Source organism: Vanessa tameamea, chromosome 20 (assembly GCF_037043105.1).
Source record: "Vanessa tameamea isolate UH-Manoa-2023 chromosome 20, ilVanTame1 primary haplotype, whole genome shotgun sequence".
In the NCBI taxonomy this organism is placed as follows: domain Eukaryota; kingdom Metazoa; phylum Arthropoda; class Insecta; order Lepidoptera; family Nymphalidae; genus Vanessa; species Vanessa tameamea.
Genome location: NC_087328.1, coordinates 545,424 through 566,904, shown reverse-complemented (window position 1 = coordinate 566,904; position 21,481 = coordinate 545,424). Strand labels below are relative to the sequence as shown.

The window sequence follows — 21,481 nt, the reverse complement described above, 5'->3', positions numbered from 1 at the left end:
ATTACACCCGTGAGGAGCCGGGGGATGTCGCTAGTTTTAAATAAAATAGTGTTAGTACCACAATGGTTAACAAGTTGCCTAGAGAAGTATAAGGCAGTCTATCTGTCCAGTAAATCTGGATGTTCCACTGTAGATTATTTATCATAACGTTGATGTCTTATGTATAATCATAGTTTACTGATGATCACACTACGATGCATTTTGAATATATGATACAGTATCGTAACGATTAACACAATATAATCACGTCATTAAAATATATTGGATTATTTTAAGTGAGTCGTGGTTCTAAATGTATTACTCAATGGAAAATCTCGGATACAAATTTGATTCAAATTATATTTTAGTAGCACCACCAGATCGTAATTAAGATACCCTCAGTGTTTATTTATACTAATATTATACAGAGGTAAAATTTGTTTATATGTATGTAGGAAGTAACCTCCGGAAGTATTGATCAAATAAAAAAAAACTTTGGTAGAAAGCTACATTATTCCTAAGTGCCATAGGGTTTAAATTGTATATATATCATACCAAATTATTTATTAATAGCCTATACCCGCGCAAAGCCATAGGGTAATCTTATATAATCACATATTATTTATTTATTTTATTTGGGAAACAAACAGTAACATAATACACAAATATATGATTAAAAAAGGTAATACAGATACCAATTAAGTTTCCACTTACAAATAATACAGAATTAGAGCAATTTGAATACAATGATATGAATTTAATTTAATATATTAATTATCTAATCTAACCTAATATAAAATCTGAACACATAAGCATTTAATTAAAATAAAATAATGTTAACAATAATAAATTAGTAAAAATACATCAAATTACATCTTCTTTCATTATATACGAAATGGCTCATATATTATGATTGTGGGTTCAGACACAAGCAAGCCCCACTGAAATTAAGCACAACGTCTTGTCTCACGCTGATTTATAAGCAGCCAGAGAGGTTTGCTCAAAGTAATTTCCAAAAAATAATTGCAAAATTTACGCCGAAGGCTCCTTCGGTATTGAATTATACTATACACTGGTTTCATTGAATTAATCTTGCGAGAGATTGATTCCGAACAAAACGAGAACAACGATAAAACAGAGGGCTAAATAACTTATTTAATTATAGTTTAACTCTAATTTGAATAAAAAATGACGTAAAAGTAAAAAAAAAGCAAATAAGTGTTTTAAAAGTAACAAATAATTTTCTTCGAGTTTTTTCGATAACGATTACAGAAGAAAGGAGGTTTTAATGCGACCCAATTAAGCCCAACTTCCATATAAATTACATGAGAAATAAATAAATATGTCATTTAGAAGACCACGTATCTAATGAAGCAATTTCCATAATGATTAGAGTGACTTTATAACAAGCGCTAACCGACGATCAACTTGAGGCTATTTATGCTAAATTATTCTCTTCAAGTGTTATTTGTGCGATTTATATTATGCTATTATAATATAAATCGCACAAATATCGAGGCGGATGTAGGATTATGATAACTCATGATATTTTATGATTAGCTTTTTTGTTCTCTTGCGAATGTATTTGGGAGCTCGATTGGCAGTCGTTTTGTGGTCTTTTTTTAATTGCTAACGCCTTTGGTCGAAATCCTATACTAATGTTATAATTGCGAAAGTAATTCCGTCTGTCTCTCTGTTTGTTATGCTTTCCCGATCAAAATATTAAACGGAATTTGTTGTAATTTGGTTTGAAGCAAGCTTAAACTCCATAGGACGTAGACAACTTTTTGTACCTAATACATGACGAGTAACCTCTAAAACGCGAGCAAAGCCGCGGGCGGCAACTAGTTGCTAATAAAAATAAGATTTGGCATCATAGGATAAGACACGTTGATTTGAATTTTAATAGATTAAGTATATATTTTTTTTACACAAAGGAACAAAATTCGACAAAAGTTTCAATTTTTTCTGCCATAATAAAGTTATCCGAATTATAGTAGCAATTCAGAACTATGATTATGACAGTGATATGTGCCAAAACTGCTAGTCTTACGCCTGATTAACCTCCGGTGCGTTTGATTAATATTCCATCGAACTTTATGAGTGAGGAAATAGAGAGCGCGGCTGTGAAACGAAACAACAACCAATTTTAAAATATATCGTCTTGCGCCTTCTGCATTGCAACACTGTTTTAATAATAAACATATTGTTCGCAGATACGTAGTGCGACTCGGTGAGCTGGACCTCGCGAGGGAGGACGAAGGAGCAACACCGATAGACGTTCTCATTAAGTACAAGATCAAACACGAAGGCTACGATGCCAAGTCTTTTACAAATGATATCGGATTACTGATATTGCAAAACGATGTACAGTTCACAGGTAACTATTTGATTGTGTTATACATTTATTTATTACTAAAGATTTAATCGTAACCAAACCAATGTTTAAAAAAATAAATAGAATTTAATGAACATAAATTACAAAACAGGTGGACTATACGTGGCTGTGCGTCGGCTAAAATTGTATACAATATATGTAGACTTGCTTTTACCCAATTATCAAAAATATATAAATGTGATACTAAATGCGATGAGGGGTTATATCTGCTCTATATGATTCTATAGAACCGAAATCTTAGTCGTATATAAACAATTTATTCGCTTGCTCAGCGCCATTGACACTTATGTGATACTGTATTTTTGTGTATATTATTGTCAATCGATTTTGTAAAATTTTTTTTTTTTTTATTTTTGCTGATGAAACTTTAGTGAAACCTTCAGAATTAAAAGTTATTATGAAGGTTTCACTTAAAGTTCTCATTTAAAGGGGAAACTTTGAAGCTTATTCTTTCACATGCGGGAGGTGGAACATGTGAGAAATAGTGGTCACAGACAGATTTTTTCATGATATTCTTCGCCGCCGGCCACGGGATAAATTATGAATACATATTAATCAACAAGAACTCAATGGTACATGTCCGAGTTTTAACCCAACATCGCCGGTTAAGATACATGCGGCCCATGCGGGCTTTGCTTCATCTGTTCCTGTGTTTAAAATTATCGGTTTTCTATTTTAGATCTCATCAGACCCATATGTATACCTCTGTCCAGCGATTTAAGAGCCAAAAACTTCGAGAACTACAATCCTATCATAGCCGGATGGGGAGACACTGAATTCCGTAAGTCAAATTTAAATATATTACATAGTTTTTTACACGGTCGAATATTGCATTGTTCAATGAACTTTGGTACAAAAGGCTTTACGCCCGCATTCATGATCAAATCACAGAAACTAGCTGTATCTCTATATGATCGTCGTTCAATTGCAGGTGGTCCATCAGCAACACACCTGCAAGTTTTACAGCTGCCAGTTGTCAGCAACGACTTTTGCAAGAAAGCGTACGTCGATTACAAGGCTCAGGTGATTGATGAGCGAGTGTTGTGTGCTGGATACAAGAAGGGTGGTAAAGACGCTTGCCAGGGAGACAGTGGTGGACCTCTGATGCAGCCAATTGTGAGTAGCAATCAAATTACTTATCTCACTAGGAATGTTTATGATCGTTTGATTTCTGAGTATTTTTTTTAAAGGCCTTTAAAACTGGAATTGGTTAATGGCGACTCAATATTGTCAGTATTGAATGGGATTTGTATTCGATCTAGTATTAGCAGCCTGTAAATTTCCCACTGCTGGGCTAAAAGCCTCCTCTCCCTTTGAGGAGAAGGTTTGGAGCATATTCCACCACGTTGCTCCAATGCGGGTTGGCGGAATACACATGTGGCAGAATTTCGTTGAAATTATACACATGCAGGTTTCCTCACGATGTTTTCCTTCACCGCCGAGCACGAGATGAATTATAAACACAAATTAAGCACATGAAAATTCAGTGGTGCCTGCCTGGGTTGAACCCGAAATCATCGGTTAAGATGCACGCGTTCTAACCACTGGGCCATCTCGGCTCATCTTCGATCTAGTAAAGCTCTTCGTTTATCATTGCCGGTTAAAAATTAGAAACGTTTGAAGTATAGTATCAAATTACCAACAGAAAGTTAAATAGCAGCCAAAAATGGCTCATTGCATATATTTCCAAATATTTCAATATTGGACCGCGTTGTCTAAAAATTTTCCAAACATTTCAACAATTGTAAGTCAATTTAATCGTCAACCTTTTCGATTTCGATAAAACAAATTAAAATATGTAGATCTTTATATCTCCCATATTCCGACTTCCTAACCCATGTTAACAATAAATATAAAAAATTTGATATAATAATAATTATAATCTTAATTTTCAGTACTACCCCCAAAACTTGACGACATACTTCTTTCAAATCGGAGTAGTGTCCTACGGTAAGCGTTGTGCGGAAGCTGGCTTCCCCGGCGTGTACTCGCGCGTCACCAACTTCGTACCGTGGCTACAAGAGAACGTCTTAGGCAGGGCTTAGTAATAAAACTAGCAAATATGTTTAGTTATGAACTCAAAAAAGTTGACAATACTTAGTTGTGTGTAAAAAAGAGCTTGAATGTGAAGAACGAAAACGACAGTCTCATTCTAGAAGATGCTTCGAAAGATTTGGAACTTAGCTTGCCACTTGGATCGTAATATCCCAAAGTTCCTTTCCTTCATAAGTAATGTCATTTACCAGCGCGAGATTGATTGTAAATAACTTATTCGTAGCCATGACGTCTAGAATAGTTTTACAAGACGTAATAAATATTGTGCATCGGCAAACATCGGACACAATCGTGTTTTACTTTACTCAATCCATTGTGAAAAGTAATTTGGACCTAATAAACACTTTACCACAAAATAATACGTCTCAATGACGTTTCTAAAACAGCAACAGCTGTCCCGCTCTTTGCCAGCAATGCGAGTGAGACAGCAAATTTAATCATTTACGACTGGCATTCAAATTTCTAATGGAATTATACAGAGTGGTTATAACCCCTCATTGTTCAAGATCATTTTGTTTTTTAAAGGGTATTTTTGTTGTAGTTTGAAATTAAATTTCGAAAAAATCGTTATGAGAATCTGTTAACAGTCTTGATACAGTCGGTCATGTTCGTAAATATGACGTTAGCCGACGTGCAATATTTATTCTGAAGTACTTTATCTACATTATAAATAAGCTTAATGAATGTTTTAATTTAAGATTATTTTATTTAATTATCACTTATTGTATTAATTGTTTCTGAATCACTTTTTATATTGTTTTTATACGTTTCTACTTATCTTGAACTTTGTTTGTGAGTTCCGTACATTGTTTTGATGCGATTGCTATGATAATTTGCATATATTTATTTTGCTCGTGACGGTACAAATTATTAAGTACGTTAAAGTACCGTTGACATAAAAAGAAGGAATATAAAAATAATGTATTTTTATTTTGTAATACTATATTTATTGTATTTCACAAACAAAAACAAATATAGTTTAGCTCCGTATACTAAATAATTTATTTAAGGTTATACGTGTATAAGTTATGAGTTTTATAATTAAATCGTATTTCTAGGTATGTGGAAAATAATGTATTAAATGCAAATCAATAATATTTATCACAAGCGATATTGAATTTCGTCAGGATAATGCTTATTTACGTAATCAAAATTGCGAGCTGGGTTGAAACTCATTTGAAAAATCCTAATATGATGTAGACCGATTATTAAGGACGGTTAATTCAAATATAATAATACTAATTATCTATACAATAGTTATTTTCATTGCGAACTTCTAATAATTAATAATATTATTATACGTGACCGCGGTTATAGCGAGAATTATATCTCCATTGAATCGCAATTTAGATTTTCGTGAATAAGATTTGGAATCAACCATTCTGTCATCCGTCTATTAAAAGTATGTTTGCAGTCTTACGCAAAGATCCCAGTGTGTCAACAACAAATGAATATAACTTAGAATTATATATGTACGATGTATCATATATTATTAATCAAAATATAACAAGGATGAAACGGGGAGTACGAGTAGTTATTAATACGTTATACTGTATCCGTAGATCAATTAGTTCATATTTAACATTGACCTTTTTTGAGGTCAAGTATTGTATTTCATTGTTTTATCTAAAACTTGAAGTTCTTTCTATTTCTGTAGCAGTTGTATGCATTTATTTATATTTAATATAAACTCGGAGTGTGTGTATTTAATGTTCATTTATTGTTACCTAATATTCTATATATTTAGCGATACTTCTATGTCTGTATGTATATATTTCAATAAATATATCGCAAGTATAAGAATGACATACTCAATTTGTTTTGTATGTATTTTGTAGTATTATATATCTTAAGTTTTATATAGGTATATATATTTGTTTAATAAGGATCATGACGAAGACAGTAGTATGAGATTAATCTATTTTTATAAGCAAGTATACGTGTATATTTATAATACTAGTTGTCGTCTGCAGCTTCGCTCGCGTTTTAGGGGTTGGTTGTCACGTGTTAGGCAAAAAAATATTGGCTTATGTCTTTCCTTGAAGTTGAAGTTGAAGTTCAAGTTCATTGGCTTGGCAGTGAAAGAGCGACAGACAGGCAGACAGAGTTATTTTCACATTTATAATATTAGTATTGATGTATTTGCTAGCAATATGTCCAATTTCATATAAGAAAAGTTTTCAACTTTTGTGTTGTCAACATACTAAACCAGTGTCTCTATTGTTTATTTTTGTTGTTAAAAATTGTCACTATATTATGTATTGGTTGGTAACCTTTTGAAGAAGTGTAAACACAAAAATTTGACAATTCGGTCGAAACGAACCATGAACTTGCTCAAAAAGTATTTTGCTTCTGTGTTGTCAACTCTTGTTGATGACAAGAATTCCAAACACAAATTACCGACCATCTAATTAAAAACGCACCATTGTATTTAATTAGATATTTAGAAGCCATTTATAAAGCCTTTTATAAACATAATGAGAAAACAAAGGAAATGTCAAAAATGTTTATATTTATTTTTAAATGTTTGTTTTTGTTGATCGAAAACATAAATAACCTATAAAATATTAATGTTATATTAGGCATAATTTATCTCAAACGCTATACGATCTATTAAGGGTTGTAATCTCGAGTTTATAATGTCATTGAAATATTCTCTTGACGTAATAAAAATGATTAAATTATCTACCTAACTGTTTTTTTAATACAATCCTTGTATTTTTCACAGCTGGACGAAGGTCCAGACAGTTCTCCTCTTGGGAAGGTCTACAGATATCAACTAGTAATATATAATTATTATAATTCGCGTATTTAAAGCAATCGGGATTTTTTATCTGTGGACGAAGCATAAGCATTTTTGGCGGGATTTTATTAAACGACACATAAAAATGGCCGATTTTTAGTATTAATGTAACCGATAAATAATTGATTATTATTGTCAATAATAAAAACATGCAGATATCTCAAATTACCATACTCGTTCACATAATTAAACTATGACGTATATTTTTATTAAATTTTAAAGGCAAGGATGACATGTCTGGAGCTTAAACTTCTACAGTAAAATTGTTATAATAAAACAGATTTTACCGCAAAACTATAACTGTACAGGCGTGTACACCGTAAAATGTATGTGGTAATGAACTTATTATGACAGCTTTCGAACGGTACGACAGTGCGTGCCGAGCGACAACTATATGACATCGTTTTAATATTTTTAATACTAAATCTATAGATATATACGCAGATCTGAGTATATCTACTATATCCTTTTCTACTCGACTTCACTGCGAGTGCCGCCCCTGGCGACAATCGTGGGTGTCATATGAAAGAGTTTTCATGGTACGGCGCTGGGCCGTTTAGAGATCAATCGTAGTCATACAAAAAAATCACACCTTCAAATATTGATTTAAAGTTTATTCAATGGTTTCAATTAAGGAATTTATTGTTTTCACAACATATAGGTGCCATAAAATTGACATATTTTAATTAAACGTGCGAGTGACATTTTTATAAGAACTTTTAGTTTTGCTCTAATCATTTGGATTGATAAGATTATTGAATCGATAGTCAAGTACAATTCAGTATAAACGGTTTCGCGGACGGTGGCGCGTGCACGTATAGTACCGCCCACATAGTGCTATTAATAAATTATTCGTACCCAATGTGATATTATATATTAATGAATTAATTTACATAACTTAAACATGATGTGTAAGTATATAACTTTATTATTAATATGTAATCGAGAATGCCTTCGAGTTTTGCCTTGCTTTGATTTTTCGAAGGATATTCAAAAAATTTTTTTAGTCTGTATGTGCACTTGAATTTAATCCTTTGTTAATTTATGAAATATACTTAATTAATAAATTATAATAGTGGACTTTCGTTGGTCGAAATGCTAGCGTCAATTGTTAATAACAATAATATAAGATAAATTGACTTGTTTATTAATTTTTGAAAAACATTGCAAATATTAGGCCGAACTGAACGATACCTTGTCATGATTACAATAAAAACGTCAAATGACAAAAAAAAAGCGTAATTCGTTTTTAACTTTTAAGCGTTAACTTTAATTTTTTCATATTAATAAATATGTGTGCGTAAATCGCGTGGTAGTGTGTGTGTATGTTTTTTTTTATTAATTTAATAAATGTAAATGTATTTATAATGCATTATTAAAAAGTAAAAATATTTCTGCAGTCCAATTTATCTGTGCCAAATTTTTTAATCCTCCGTTCGCGTTATTTTCGTAGAAGAGGGTAAAAAGTTTTTGCTTCACGTATATACATATTAATACGCGATCGAGGTACCTACCTCGTTGGTTTATTGGTTAGCAGGCATACCTGCAGGTATTCCTTGGATTCTGATTGCAAGCCGGACTAGTAAAAATATTGTATGTTTTGTGGAAAATAATATCTACGAATTTTAGATATTTTATTTAAAAAAAGGGGTGGATAAAATTTATGAGACATGTCATTGGGAATATTATTAATAATGCCGAAGAAGTTGAACTTCTCACGCGCATACACAAACTTTCTTTTTTCAGGCTTCAGCACAGACGAAGTTCTTTTATAGTTTAGTCTGACATCATTACTATTATCTCAGTCATTGAGTCTCTTCTTCCTTGAAAATACTTTATTGGGTAAAATAGAAGACTTGTAACTGGTTTCTAGTAGTAGCTCTAGTAACGCGTATAAACTGTATTTATCCATTTCTTTACAAGCACAACCAGTGCCTAGGTGCAAGAAGTGTGCTGCCTACACCCCTCCTTCCTAAAAATAATTTAAATAATCCAATTCCGATTATCTAAGCAGAGCCGGACCGTAAGTTTAGGGGTCCCTAGGCTAACACTACTCAGGGGTCCACCGAACACATATCTGAACGTAGACTTGAATTAATTTAATTAAATGGATTTGATTAATTGCAGAACTCGCAGGGCTGCAAATTATACGATCTGTTTAATTTAATAAAGTTATGGATTCTTTCGCATTGTCGTCTATTTTTGACTTTGACTTGACTTAGCCGGGGCCCCCTTGAATCCACGGGGCCTTGGGCCCATGGTAATCCATATGGTAGAACCGGCCCTGGATCTAAGACTTAATTAACATCGGCAAGGTCCTCTATAACGCGCGGTGCCCGATTCTTTCGCATCCCCAGCAACTGGTTTGGTCTGATTTTTACAATAAGTAGCAGAGTTTAGAAGTTTCATGTAGTAATCGTTAATTGTGATTATATTGGCGCAAAGATAACACGTAAATAATAATTATACAAAGGTGATAAATGGTGATTCGGTGATACGGTTATTGGGTGTTAAGATCCTTTAGACCGTATAATATTTAATACCATTCACCGTGTAGTATACCATCAGATAATCAAAATCCAAACACCAATAGATCGTAATGTTGTGTTCCAGTTTGAAGGGTGATGAGTCAGATCTACAGACACAAGAGACACAACATCTTAGTTGCCAAGGTCGGTGGCGCAATGGCGCTGTAAGACATGGTCAATATTTTTAACAGCGCCAATGTTTTGGGCGGTAATGTTACCATAATCAGGTCAAATAAAAAATATATATCTACATGGTAATATGTACTAAAATTAAATCAAAATCAACCTTGATCATATTAAAAAGGTATCTTTATCAGTTGTTATTTGATTACTTTTATAATTAAATATTAAAAATTACTTTTAGAAGAGGAATCTTATCAATAAAAAAATTTAGATGATTATTATGCGAAGATAAATTAGATATTCGATGTGTGTGTTGATATAATTTACTATTAAAGTATAATTTACAATGTAATGATTACAATTATTTACATAAAAATATATTCAAATTGATCATCTAAATATCTATATACAAATCATAATTAAATAAAAGTGGACGAGAATGCTAAAAGTACTTCCGCGTTTAATCGCAATTCCGTATTTTAGGCCGTTTTTGGTCATTGTGGCGTTTCTCCGCAGAGAACATCCGATGCAACAGGATATTATAATGCACAGTATTACCTCATTCTCATATTGTGATGGGACGTGGGTGTGGTTTAAATTTTCCAAGAAAATTCTATAATAACTTTTAATTGACCCAATAAGGGTTCAACCTCGGGTTTCATAACTATGAACTAGCTGTAAGATCAACGAGGCAGTCAACTATGAAGTTTTTTTACATTAGCAGTCTGTAAATTTCCCACTGCTGGGCTAAGGCCTCCTCTCCCTTTGAGGAGAAGGTTTGGAGCTTATTCCACCACGCTGCTCCAATGCGGGTTGGTGGAATATACATGTGGCAGAATTTCGTTGAAATTAGACACATGCAGGTTTCCTCACGATGTTTTCCTACACCGCCGAGCACGAGATGAAATTTAAACACAAATTAAGCACATGAAATTCTGCTGGTGCTTGCCTGGGTTTGTACACGAAATCATCGGTTAAGATGCACGCATTCTAACCACTGGGCCATCTCGGCTCTCGAAGTACATAACATATCCCATTATGTATAGTTAAAACTCCCAAAGGTTTCTTTTTATTAACATAAGAATTATATTAAGTTCTTAAATATATTGAAATAGGAATTAAAAATACTGTGTAAAACAAGAGCGTCGCATAGAGGCAAGAATGCCAACAAGTTATTGTCCTTGAATACTAATTATTATTACAGAGCCCTTCAGCAAAGACTACTCTGACTTAGCCTTCTGGCGTACTGTCAAATCTATTAGATATATAGACTTTAATTTTAACATCATTTTTAATTTTTAATTCTTATTTATCAAATTGATAGCGACCTACCCCGCCTTCGCACGGTTACAGTAACTGTCTGTATACAGCTTTAGATTAACAATAGAATAAACATTTAAAAAAGAAATTGCATGCCTGCATTGTACATATAAACCTTCCTCTTGAATTAATCTGTATATTGATTGAAACCTCATTAAAATCCGGTGGGTAGTTTAAAAGATCTAAGCATATAAGCGGGTAGCGACTTTGTTTTATACGATGTAGAGATGATAAAATTTATCTTTGTCAGTATTTTTATATAATTTTACTATTTACTGTTTTTTGTATTCCACCTATTTCAGTAATCACAAAAGGATGGTTCCTCCTGCGCAAGTATATCCTGACAATTCCGCGTTTCGACCTGTTCCTGCAAGGGGCGCTACTGATTGTAGTGTTTCTGGAGAGCAATGTCTACCTCCTTCTGAGGAGAAATGCGGGTACCGGGTACCTGTCCTCAATAAATGAAGGTATTTATTATTATTTGCATAAAAGTAACGATATTTTTTAATAACCTGCGCCCCATATCTACGAACAAATCGACAGTTCATCGCAAAGGAATCACCTATTCTGCAAACGCAACGATCCAGTGGCTGCGGTCAGATTTGGTTCGGGATAGTATCGTAACTGATATGAATAGATACACTTGGCCCTCAGTTACGTTTAAGCTGTGGTTAATTTATATAAGGAATAGTCGTAGTTGGATTAAAATAGAATCGGTGACGTATTATTACAGTTATACTTTAGTAGTATTGCCCCCCCCCCCCTGTAAAGAACTCAGTAATTATAACGCACGAGCAAACTTTGCGGAACAATTAAGCTCCATTCATTAAGCTTTCTTAGATTTTACTAAAAAAATATTTTTGTCTTCCGAATGTAATATATGTTACTAGAATATTTCAATAGAAATATAATACCAGAAGTAATGACCAAACAATTGAAATTTTCAGATTGGGTTAAATTGGGAGTTGGTGGTGCCGAGTTTTTCTTGGGTGCAGTGGTGGCGTGGTATGGGCGAGGCATGAGACACTTTACGCTGTCGGCTTGGCTTGGAGCCACAGCCATTTCCGGACTGATCGTTTTAGCCTTCCCTTATCCTGAATCTGGGCGACCTTCGGTAGGTAAGAATGTATTTACAATAGAATTCTAAAAAAAACATTGCGCATTGATTTTAAAGTCCTAGTTACTTAAGGGTGGAGTTTCGTAAAATCCGTTCTTAGCAGATGTCAACACCCTATTAGGAACCTACATGCCAAATTTCAAATTTGTAGATGTTATAGTTTCTGAGATTTCGTGATTAATCAGTGAATGGTATTTCGCTTCTATATATATTAAAAGATAGCGGCTTAAAACCCTGAGTAAACACTGATTTTTCTTATATCAGAAGTAAATCTGCCACAAAGGTATCCCTTATTACTTTAGTCAGATTGACTCACTCGACCTTCCGGAACACAACGGTAGGTAGAAAATCTGATTAGTGGTTGGACCTCTAAATATAAACTTAATCGATTGCGTAATAAAAACGTGAAACAAATATTATTTAATATTATCTGATCATAGCGAATTATTATCGTATTTGTTAATTCTCGGTATCATTTTCTTCATAATAGATAATTAGAATTAATCTTGTAATTAATAAAAAAAAACTCGGCCGGATACTCCCACTTGTTCATCGATCATAGATAAAATAAGAATCTCTTCAATTACTTGACTGCTTTAATTTCAATTATCTCGTTAGTCCAATGGTCAACTTATACAATCGTAGCTAGGCTTTGCGATGTATGTATTTAGATTTTTTGAAAATGCTATAAAACTGCAAGTAAACATTATTATCTTTTTTTTGAATGACAAATGTACCACCGGTTAGTCACTGCCGCCCATAGACAAAGAAATATTCACCATTCCACTACAAATACGCCACAAACCTTGGGAACAAAGATGTTATGGCCCTTGTTCCTGTAGTTACACTAACTGGATGAGTCATCACTATAAAAAAAACGGAAGAAAGCTATTTGGCAATAGAAAATATCATGGGTAGGTTAGCTAGTAGCTACCTACCCAGACGGAATCGCGAAAAGCCTTACCATGATAATATATACCTAAATATTGATATATAAGTGGCGCTGAATTAAATAGGGACTGGATTACCGAGGGTTTACCACTGACCTTTAAATCAGTAGAATCCGGTAATTTTAAACCAGGACCAACACAACAATTTCCACGTGTTTAATTTAAAATAATGGTAAATATGTGTGATGACTTACTTATTTAAGATAAAATTCTGCCATATGTCCACCAAACCGCAGTGAGATTAGTGGGTTAAGCTTTAACCCTTATCTATAACAGAAACCATTAATTTACCCATGTAGGACATTTCTGGACGGTCATACCGGATGCCGTATATGTATTTCCTGTAATGGTAGGGCCATTGCGAGGATAATAAATTAGTTTGAGCTATATGTTTCTTTGACACAGAACTTTGCGGAGGTGGTGTGATCTCCGCATACTCCGAACATCACATGAAAAATCAATCCCCTGAAGATAGCCTTCTGGTTCCAAGGACCGTGGTCCTCATTATCACAGCAGTTCTTTGTGCACTCACAAAGATCAGCGTGTGGGCGCACGGAATCACGTATTTGGATGACCACGAACCACAAAGTGGACCATATTTTTATGGTGAGGAGTTTATTTATTATTACACTTGAACATACAAATTATATATTTGATGTAGGTATAGTACGTAATAAATTTTCGTAAAGTTAAATTAGAAGAAAAAATTGCCAAAAATTGTATTATGATACTTGAATTGGTGATCTTCTTCGTTTCCCTCCTATTACTCATAAGGGGCAACATTTCGGCATCGCTTAGGGTACCGCGGACACTAATGTCGTCTTCAAAATGAGTATAGTCCTCAAATGTTTATTCTCCATAGTGAGGTAGAAATCTCCACTGTGACGTCTGTGGACGATAAACTCTTCAAGTTATAGGGATTTGGGAAGCCGAGTCATCTATTGCAGGAGAATAAGATATTATTCCTTCAAATTCAAATCACCAACTTCAAATCACCAAGAGGATAAATTAATATTTATTTTATTCAATTTATCGAGTATTTATCAAGAGACCAGGTTTGTTTTACTAATTATGAGTCCATTGTACCTGAATAATCATTTTAAAATTTTAGGTATTCTAATATCAATTCGCCTCTCTCTTGGTCTGAGTGGTCAGAATTGGTTGAGAAGTGGTTCAGTGAGAGAGGACTGGTGGGAGGCACATGTGTCCCTTTCGATGCTGACTCTCATGTTCTGTATTCTGTTCACTCTGTTCCCGAGGAAAATGGAGGGGTACAAGGAGTTCGAACCAATTGAATACAACTGTAAGTTGTTTTGAAGATATATATGTTATTGCCTAATAAATCAGTTACGATAGCCCGTAATTGGATAAAACACGCGAGTCTTTTTAACCAAAAAAAGGACCTATTTTGGAAAATATGATCAGCGAATACTGATGATATATATATAACAAATTTCTTTAAACTTTAACTTATTAATAAAATACTTATACAAATCACAATATTAGTATAGGTGGTACAGCCTGTATAGTTAAACCAAGATAGCGCCTTACGATACATAATACAGAGAAGTATGTATTAAGCTTGTGTGCTAACACAGCTGTATTTTATATTCCCTGAGTGTCATAACCCGATGAGACGTCGATCAGACACAATAATTGAGATTACAGGCGCAGGACCAACGGCTTAGTGTATCGAGGCACGGGTCACATTACCAACGAACTCCGGCTTGCTAGCACTTTTTTTAATCCCAAAAACTTGTCAGCCTGTGCTGGCGAAAGAACCCAGTACCTCGCGATCAGCGGCCTCATAAATACCTACTATACCAACGAGATAGACTCATCAGATTCTTTCCGTGATACGGAAGTGTGAGCTTATACTGCTTTCAACTTCTAAGCTTCTACTGCTTATGAAAATTTCTTAACAGGAAACCCCCATATTTTATCTGCCCAAGGTTTAAACTTATGACTTTGGAATCTGCAGTCTTATAGGCCAGCCGCAGAACCAAAGAGGTAGGCAGGTTTATATTTATATTTATGGATTATATAAAATTTTCCAGGTATACTAAAACCAATTGGTCGCATGCTTTGCAATAAACCGTTAATGCTGCAGACGGTGGCGCTGTCGCTCCTCAACACGGCTCTCTTCGGTTATGTCAACTTCGATACTGCCACTATACAGGTCCGCTAAATCATAACATAAAGTTCTTAATTATATACAAATGATAAATACCACAAATCATCACCGCGTGGAATAGTGCCGAGAATACTTTCAGCCTTTTCCCGTTGAAATGCAATTCTGATCCTCTGGATAAAAAATTAACCAGCAGCAATAAGACATGTCGAACGGTTGAGCAAAAGCCTCCTCTTTTCTTAAGGTTATTGATTTGACCTTATTTTTTTTTTTATGGCTATGGTTGGCGGACGAGCGTATGGGCCACCTGATCGTAAGTGGTCACCACCGCCCATAGACAAAGGCGCAATATTAACCATTCCTTACATCACCTATGCGCCACCAACCTTGGGAACTAAGATGTTATGTCCCTTGTGTCTGTGATTACACTGGCTCACTCATCCTTCCAACCGGAACACAACAATACAGAGTACTGTTATTTGGCGGTAGAATATCTGATGAGTGGGTGGTACCTACCCAGACGGGCTTGCACAAAGCCCTACCACCAAGTAAATTATTTACACATGACAGGATACTTCACTTTTGTTACATAATTGTGATAAATAAATCTAAACACATAATAAATATTCAAGTATTATACAGCACTTTTCTAATTTCAGTCGAAGTTCCACGTAGAAACTCTTCGTCAAGATCCGCGTACGGCGCGCACTATAATGGACATCTTCCGTTCTCTTGTTATCATTTTCTTCGTCTCGGTAAGGAGTCACATATAACGAGCTGAACCAGCACGGCTTGGCTTGTGTAGAATGCAATTTGTGATTAAAATGCTTCAAGAACTTGTATAAAAACCTTTTATACCGCTTTAAAGGGGGAAAAATATCTTATGTCTGTTCTTGGGCTTCGAGCTTGCGTCGGGCCATAATCAGTCTTTATAATGATTTAGCAATGAGAGCATAACAGACAAAATACAGACAGACAAATTGACTCTTGCTTTTATAATATTAGTACAGATTATCGTTGGAATAAAAGCCGACTCTCGGAGGTAGTTTACATTACATTAGCAGCCTGTAAATTTCCCACTGCTGGGCTAAGGCCTCCTCTCCCTTTGAGGAGAAGGTATGGAGCGGGTTGGTGGAATACACATGTGGCAGAATTTCGTTGAAATTAGACACATGCAGGTTTCCTCACGATGTTTTCCTTCACCGCCGAGCACGAGATGAATTATAAACACAAATTAAGCACATGAAAATTCAGTGGTGCCTGCCTGGGTTTGAACCCGAAATCATCGGTTAAGATGCACGCGTTCTAACCAATGGGCCATCTCGGCTAGGTAGGTAAAGGTACTGAGAGGTAGTTTAAATGAAATGTATATACGTAATTAGTAATTCCATTTGCTTTGTAGTAGGTCTTTGTATAAGCTCATCTGGGTGGACACCACCCACTCGTTATGTGATGAGGTTGCAACGCATAACGCATTGCCGTCTCATCGAATTATGAGAATAAAGAGTTCTCTTGTGTTTACGTTCATACATTTCTGCGCAATTGGTTCTCTGAATGGACATCGTGACCAAAATCAGCCAAAATAACATCATCATATTACACGTACAAGCTTTTGTTTAAAGTCGCCTTTTAGTATGTCGGGAGTCAATTTTGTAAATTTTAAACAAGTTCCTCAAATCTAATCGTATTAGTTGACATTTCGCACGCATTTGTGTTTCTAATGATATTTAATTCGTTTTAGAACATGGATTCAATTATAAGCCATATTTGTGTATCTTCTGTCTAGATATTTCGTATGCGGTTTTCCGGCCGCCGCAGTGATGGTGTTAAATCGAACACTGCCTCTAAAGTTGGTGGTATAACCTGTGTTTTGGTGACTGCGTTCTTCGCAGTACTCGCTGGCCTCAGCTGTGGCACCGGGGAGATCGCTGGCTTCAACGGGGAGTACATGCAGCCCGACTGCAGTGTTGGATGCGAGTACGTACAGAGTATATCAGAATCGTAACCTCTAATTCAAAAACGTTACCGTTATTTGATATGATCCGCTTTATCACTGATATTAGACATCACATTCTACGATGATGTTACCATAATATAAAATTTTCAACTATTTTTGTATCTAGAATCACGTATTCTCACTAATGAATTAGTGAGAATACGTGAATCTTAGCTATTTCTAGTCGAAATCGATTTCTGGTTCAAATGTTATATCGTTTATGTTTATTAATTATGACGTACTTGATGAAGGAAACGATTGTGAGATGGTGAGCAGGTCGTGAAAGCGTAACATGTGTGTCTATACTATGTTTGTGCTGACTTCTAAACACTACAATTGGTTTTTTTAGATGTAAATCGGAGACTTACGGGTTCAGCCCGGTGTGTATATTAAATACTTCGACGACGTACTTCTCTCCGTGCCACGCGGGATGCAGGGAATATGAAGACCTTAATGGATTTTTGTAAGTTTATTAGAAAGAAAAGCTGTAAGATATTCAACTGCCACAACTTGGCGCACCGATTATAGTTCAACATATGTAAAAATCTGTTCTGTTATGGTTTGAAGTGAAACAGTCACAAGGTACATAACGCTTTAGTTCGAGGTTAGTGGCGCATTGGCGATGTACGGGATGGTTAATATTTCTTACGTTCCAGTGTCTATGGACAGTTACAATTGGGTTTCAAATTTGCCAGTGCATACCAATATTTAAAAAAAAACTTCAATTACAAAAAAAAGGTTTTAAAGGTTGTACATAGTTGATAGTTGATATTAAAACAATCGCCTGAGTCTTCATTTATTATGTATAGATAATTGTGAGCTACCGTTACCATAAAAATAAATCTGGAAAGTTTCTTTTGGCAATTTAGCCGCGCGACTAAGAAGACTAAGCGCATCTACCAATTCAGCGAGCAAAAACTTTGACAAGTAGAGCGAGGAAAGCGGCCCGCTGCATTTCTACCAAATACTTTCCGTATTTAACTGTTACAAATAAATGGTATACGATAAATGTTTACGTTATCAGTGTATAATTTAACAAACGCTAATAATTCCAAAGATTGTTCGACAATTGCGCTTGTGGCCCACAAAGAGCGGTTCGCGGAAGCTGCACCTTACCTTCGTGCTGGCTCGTTTACAACATCTATCTGGTCTTCTTCACGCTAGTGCTCGCTGCAACGGGTGAGTTCTGCCTTTTTTAAGTCAAAAATGCCACCTGGATTTGAGGTACGGTAATAAGATACCACAATTCCGCAAGTCACAGTCTGAAGAAGCTACTGGCCAAAGGTTTTTTGCCAAAAAATAAATAATATTGGCAATTGTAAATAATTAACATTGTACAATTATTCGTTGATTTAGATTGTAGATTTTATGGACATGGATCAATTTACATGTTGTACCTAATTATAGTACCTCTAATCAAAACTATGATACCGGTTCCAGTTTCAAATAGGAGTCAGTCTAGTCTCGTAGGGTTGTATTATTACTGGCACAAGGGATGTAACATCTTAAAGACGATGTAAGCGTTCAAAATTCCTCGTTCACTATCATATAATAAATGATTATGATGATATGACTGACTGGTCTCTGATACTGCATACTGGTATGAAGAAGAGTAAATAAGACTCTCCCTCTGGTAACCTCCAACTCGGGAAGAGTTGCAGCTACTTCAAGCCTCGTCAAAGTTTCTGGCACTGATCTGATAGTTATAATATTGCATCTGAGTCGGTTTACACTGAAATTAGAGATTAAAAAGTTATCTCTCTTACTTCGATACGAACATCTCGAGTGTCTCGCTGCTTATGAAACAAATAACAATGTCCTAAAGTCAAACTCAACGTCGGACTAGTAAAGTTTTTTTACGTCTTGTGCAATGTATCAATTCCTAACTTTTTTATATTCTTTTCTTCTATGTTTTCTTGGTCAATAAAACCTTATTTATAAAAAAGGTAGCTCACACCCTCGAGCTTCGTATACTAATCAAAGCCGTCCGGTGCCTTTTCTCTCTCCAATTGTGTCAAATTACTGGGTCATCGGATTTGAAGGTAGCTGTATGGAGTTAGTTATGTACATGACTTTTCCCAAACATTTCTGCATTATAATAATAATTGTTCTTGTTAGCTCCCGTGTTGTGATTAACTGCCGCGAATAAAACAAATCAGCAGGAATTAATCCTTCTTTACCACTTCAGCGGCGTCGTTCCTCATGCAAGGCATGGCGATTCTCCGCGCCGTGCCACGCCGGGACAAGCCCATCGCCATCGGAGTCAGCTTCGCCATAGTCGGCGTCTTGTCGCATGTGCTTGGACATTTCCTGTACATGGTGATCGGCTGTGAGTAGGGCATGCATTTACTTCAAATTTATAATGATAATATGTTATAGTTATTATTATTTCTACATATAGGCATTGTTCCAAAATATCAGAAGAGAATTCCGTTAATTCATTTGTTTTGTTACAGACTTGACGTGTACCTACGAAAGAGATAGCATATGTCTGTTCCATGACTTCTCAATCTGGTCCGTGGGAGCGGTTAGTGCTGCACTCGCTATTACGTCGGGCATCGTCAGCATAGTCGCCAGTAGATATCGACCGACTCCTGAACTTCTCATCACTAGTCATGAATATAGCTGATAGTTATATAGTACATAAAATATTAGTCATAGCAGAATAGGTTACTGTAGCACGGGTGTACTGACTGAAAGGGGGATTGTTTATGATAAAGCTACAGCCACACCTGTGTAATCAAGTCGGGTAAGTTTATCCTAGTTGACAACCGCCCAAAAAAGATTGTAACGTTTTCAGGGTTTCTGTATGTAAGTTTATTATACCATAATTTTTAAATTCTTCTACATATTCGAATGAACTGGGGATCGTTAGAATCCTTACATCATCCTGAGTGATATTTAGGAAAATCGTGTTTTTTTAATTATTATCATAATAAAATGTATTATTTCAATGGTTACTCGCACAGGAATGGCTGTAGCTTAATAAGAGATTCTGTGTCATATTTATATTGTTATAGATCATTTCAATTATTGAGATGTTTAAACGTTAATATCATCACTGTAATACTCTTATAGTACGGGAGGCAGGTTTGAAAATGATAGTATTGTTTAGCTAATGCCGTTTGTTGGTGAGGTATGAGGTTTGCCAAGGTATTCATTATAAATAAGTAAATAAATATTGGACAAGATCACATACATTACTCGGATCCAAATGTAAGTAGCCAAAGCACTTGTGTTATGGAAATCAGAAGCGACGACGGTACCACAAACACCCAGACCCAAGACAACATAGAAAACTAATGAACTTTTTCTACATCGACTCGGCCGGGAATCGAACCCGGGACCTCGGAGTGGCGCACCCATGAAAACCGGTGTACACACTACCACGGAGGTCGTCATAAAATGACTTCATTAGTAACAAGTAACTGACACCGCTGTCTTCGTTGGTTAAAGCATCTAATTACTGTTATTTTATAATTAAATAATGTTATGACTTTAAGTGTGTTCATTATGGACTGATGTGGTCCTAAGCCTAAGTAAGGTTTATGCTTAAAATAACTATGACTAGGTTTCTGGCTGCTGTCTCCCGGACTATTACCAATAACTAGCGTATTGTTTTATGTCTGGGTTAGTTATATATTTTTTAATTTATTGCCTTGTAAGTTTTACTCTATTAAATTATTAAGATTAGATTTAGTATTATGGTGGTGTTCATTGTGTTAACGGTTTTGAAGCAATATCTATTTAAATACAATTGAATTTTAAGATGTTTGTTGTTTCATTTTCATAGATACCTTTTAGCAACTTATTTAACCGACTACAATAAACAATAAAGAATGAATCGATTTGAAAAAATATTATATTGGTTTGGTTAAATATTTTCCATTGGTCGCATTGAAACTTGAAGTCGGCAAGTTCTTTATTTGTTTTAATAGTAAGTTAGTTGAACACATAAAGATTGATTAATGTTTTTTTTTTCTTTTTGGTTTGTTATAAACTATGCGGTTCGTAGTTGTGAAGTGAGGTTAGGTGGGAGGGAGCCGACGTTACTTATGTATATATTGATAATGAATGATGT

General features: G+C 35.0%; 2 protein-coding genes across 4 annotated transcripts in view; both read left to right on the top strand.

Moving 5' to 3' along the window:
- Window positions 1–21,481, top strand: part of LOC113403730 (uncharacterized) — a 135,804-nt gene that overhangs the window by 19,620 nt on the left and 94,703 nt on the right. The window contains exons 6-9 of one of the 2 annotated variants that reach the window (XR_010309470.1): window positions 2,196–2,359; window positions 3,057–3,158; window positions 3,309–3,493; window positions 4,273–4,482. Coding sequence is in view for 1 of the 2 variants with exons in the window: in XM_064217967.1 (XP_064074037.1) it covers window positions 2,196–2,359; window positions 3,057–3,158; window positions 3,309–3,493; window positions 4,273–4,422 (601 nt within the window). In the remaining variant the exon portion in view is untranslated. Of the gene's footprint in view, window positions 1–2,195; window positions 2,360–3,056; window positions 3,159–3,308; window positions 3,494–4,272; window positions 7,119–21,481 lie in introns of those variants that run through there. The other variant, XM_064217967.1, reaches the window with a different exon arrangement.
- LOC113403731 (solute carrier organic anion transporter family member 4A1-like) lies at window positions 8,062–20,435 on the top strand. 2 transcript variants are annotated; one of them, XM_026644307.2, is made up of 12 exons: window positions 8,062–8,146; window positions 11,509–11,673; window positions 12,154–12,324; window positions 13,679–13,879; window positions 14,385–14,576; window positions 15,331–15,452; window positions 16,064–16,159; window positions 17,191–17,381; window positions 17,750–17,863; window positions 18,458–18,579; window positions 19,589–19,729; window positions 19,857–20,430. In XM_026644307.2, the coding sequence occupies exons 1-12, from the start codon at window positions 8,140–8,142 to the stop codon at window positions 20,027–20,029; spliced, it is 1,695 nt and encodes a 564-aa protein (XP_026500092.2). In that variant the 5' UTR covers window positions 8,062–8,139; the 3' UTR covers window positions 20,030–20,430. The 2 variants fall into 2 exon arrangements, with proteins under 2 accessions (XP_026500092.2, XP_064074038.1); XM_064217968.1 differs by lacking the exon at window positions 19,589–19,729 and having other exon boundaries at window positions 19,857–20,435.

Excerpts from the sequence above, each read along its gene's own strand:
- LOC113403731 (XM_026644307.2), top strand. Across the intron at positions 13,880-14,384 it reads AAGTGGACCATATTTTTATG|GTATTCTAATATCAATTCGC; the intron begins GTGAGGAGTTTA and ends TTAAAATTTTAG. Across the intron at positions 19,730-19,856 it reads CCTGTACATGGTGATCGGCT|ACTTGACGTGTACCTACGAA; the intron begins GTGAGTAGGGCA and ends GTTTTGTTACAG.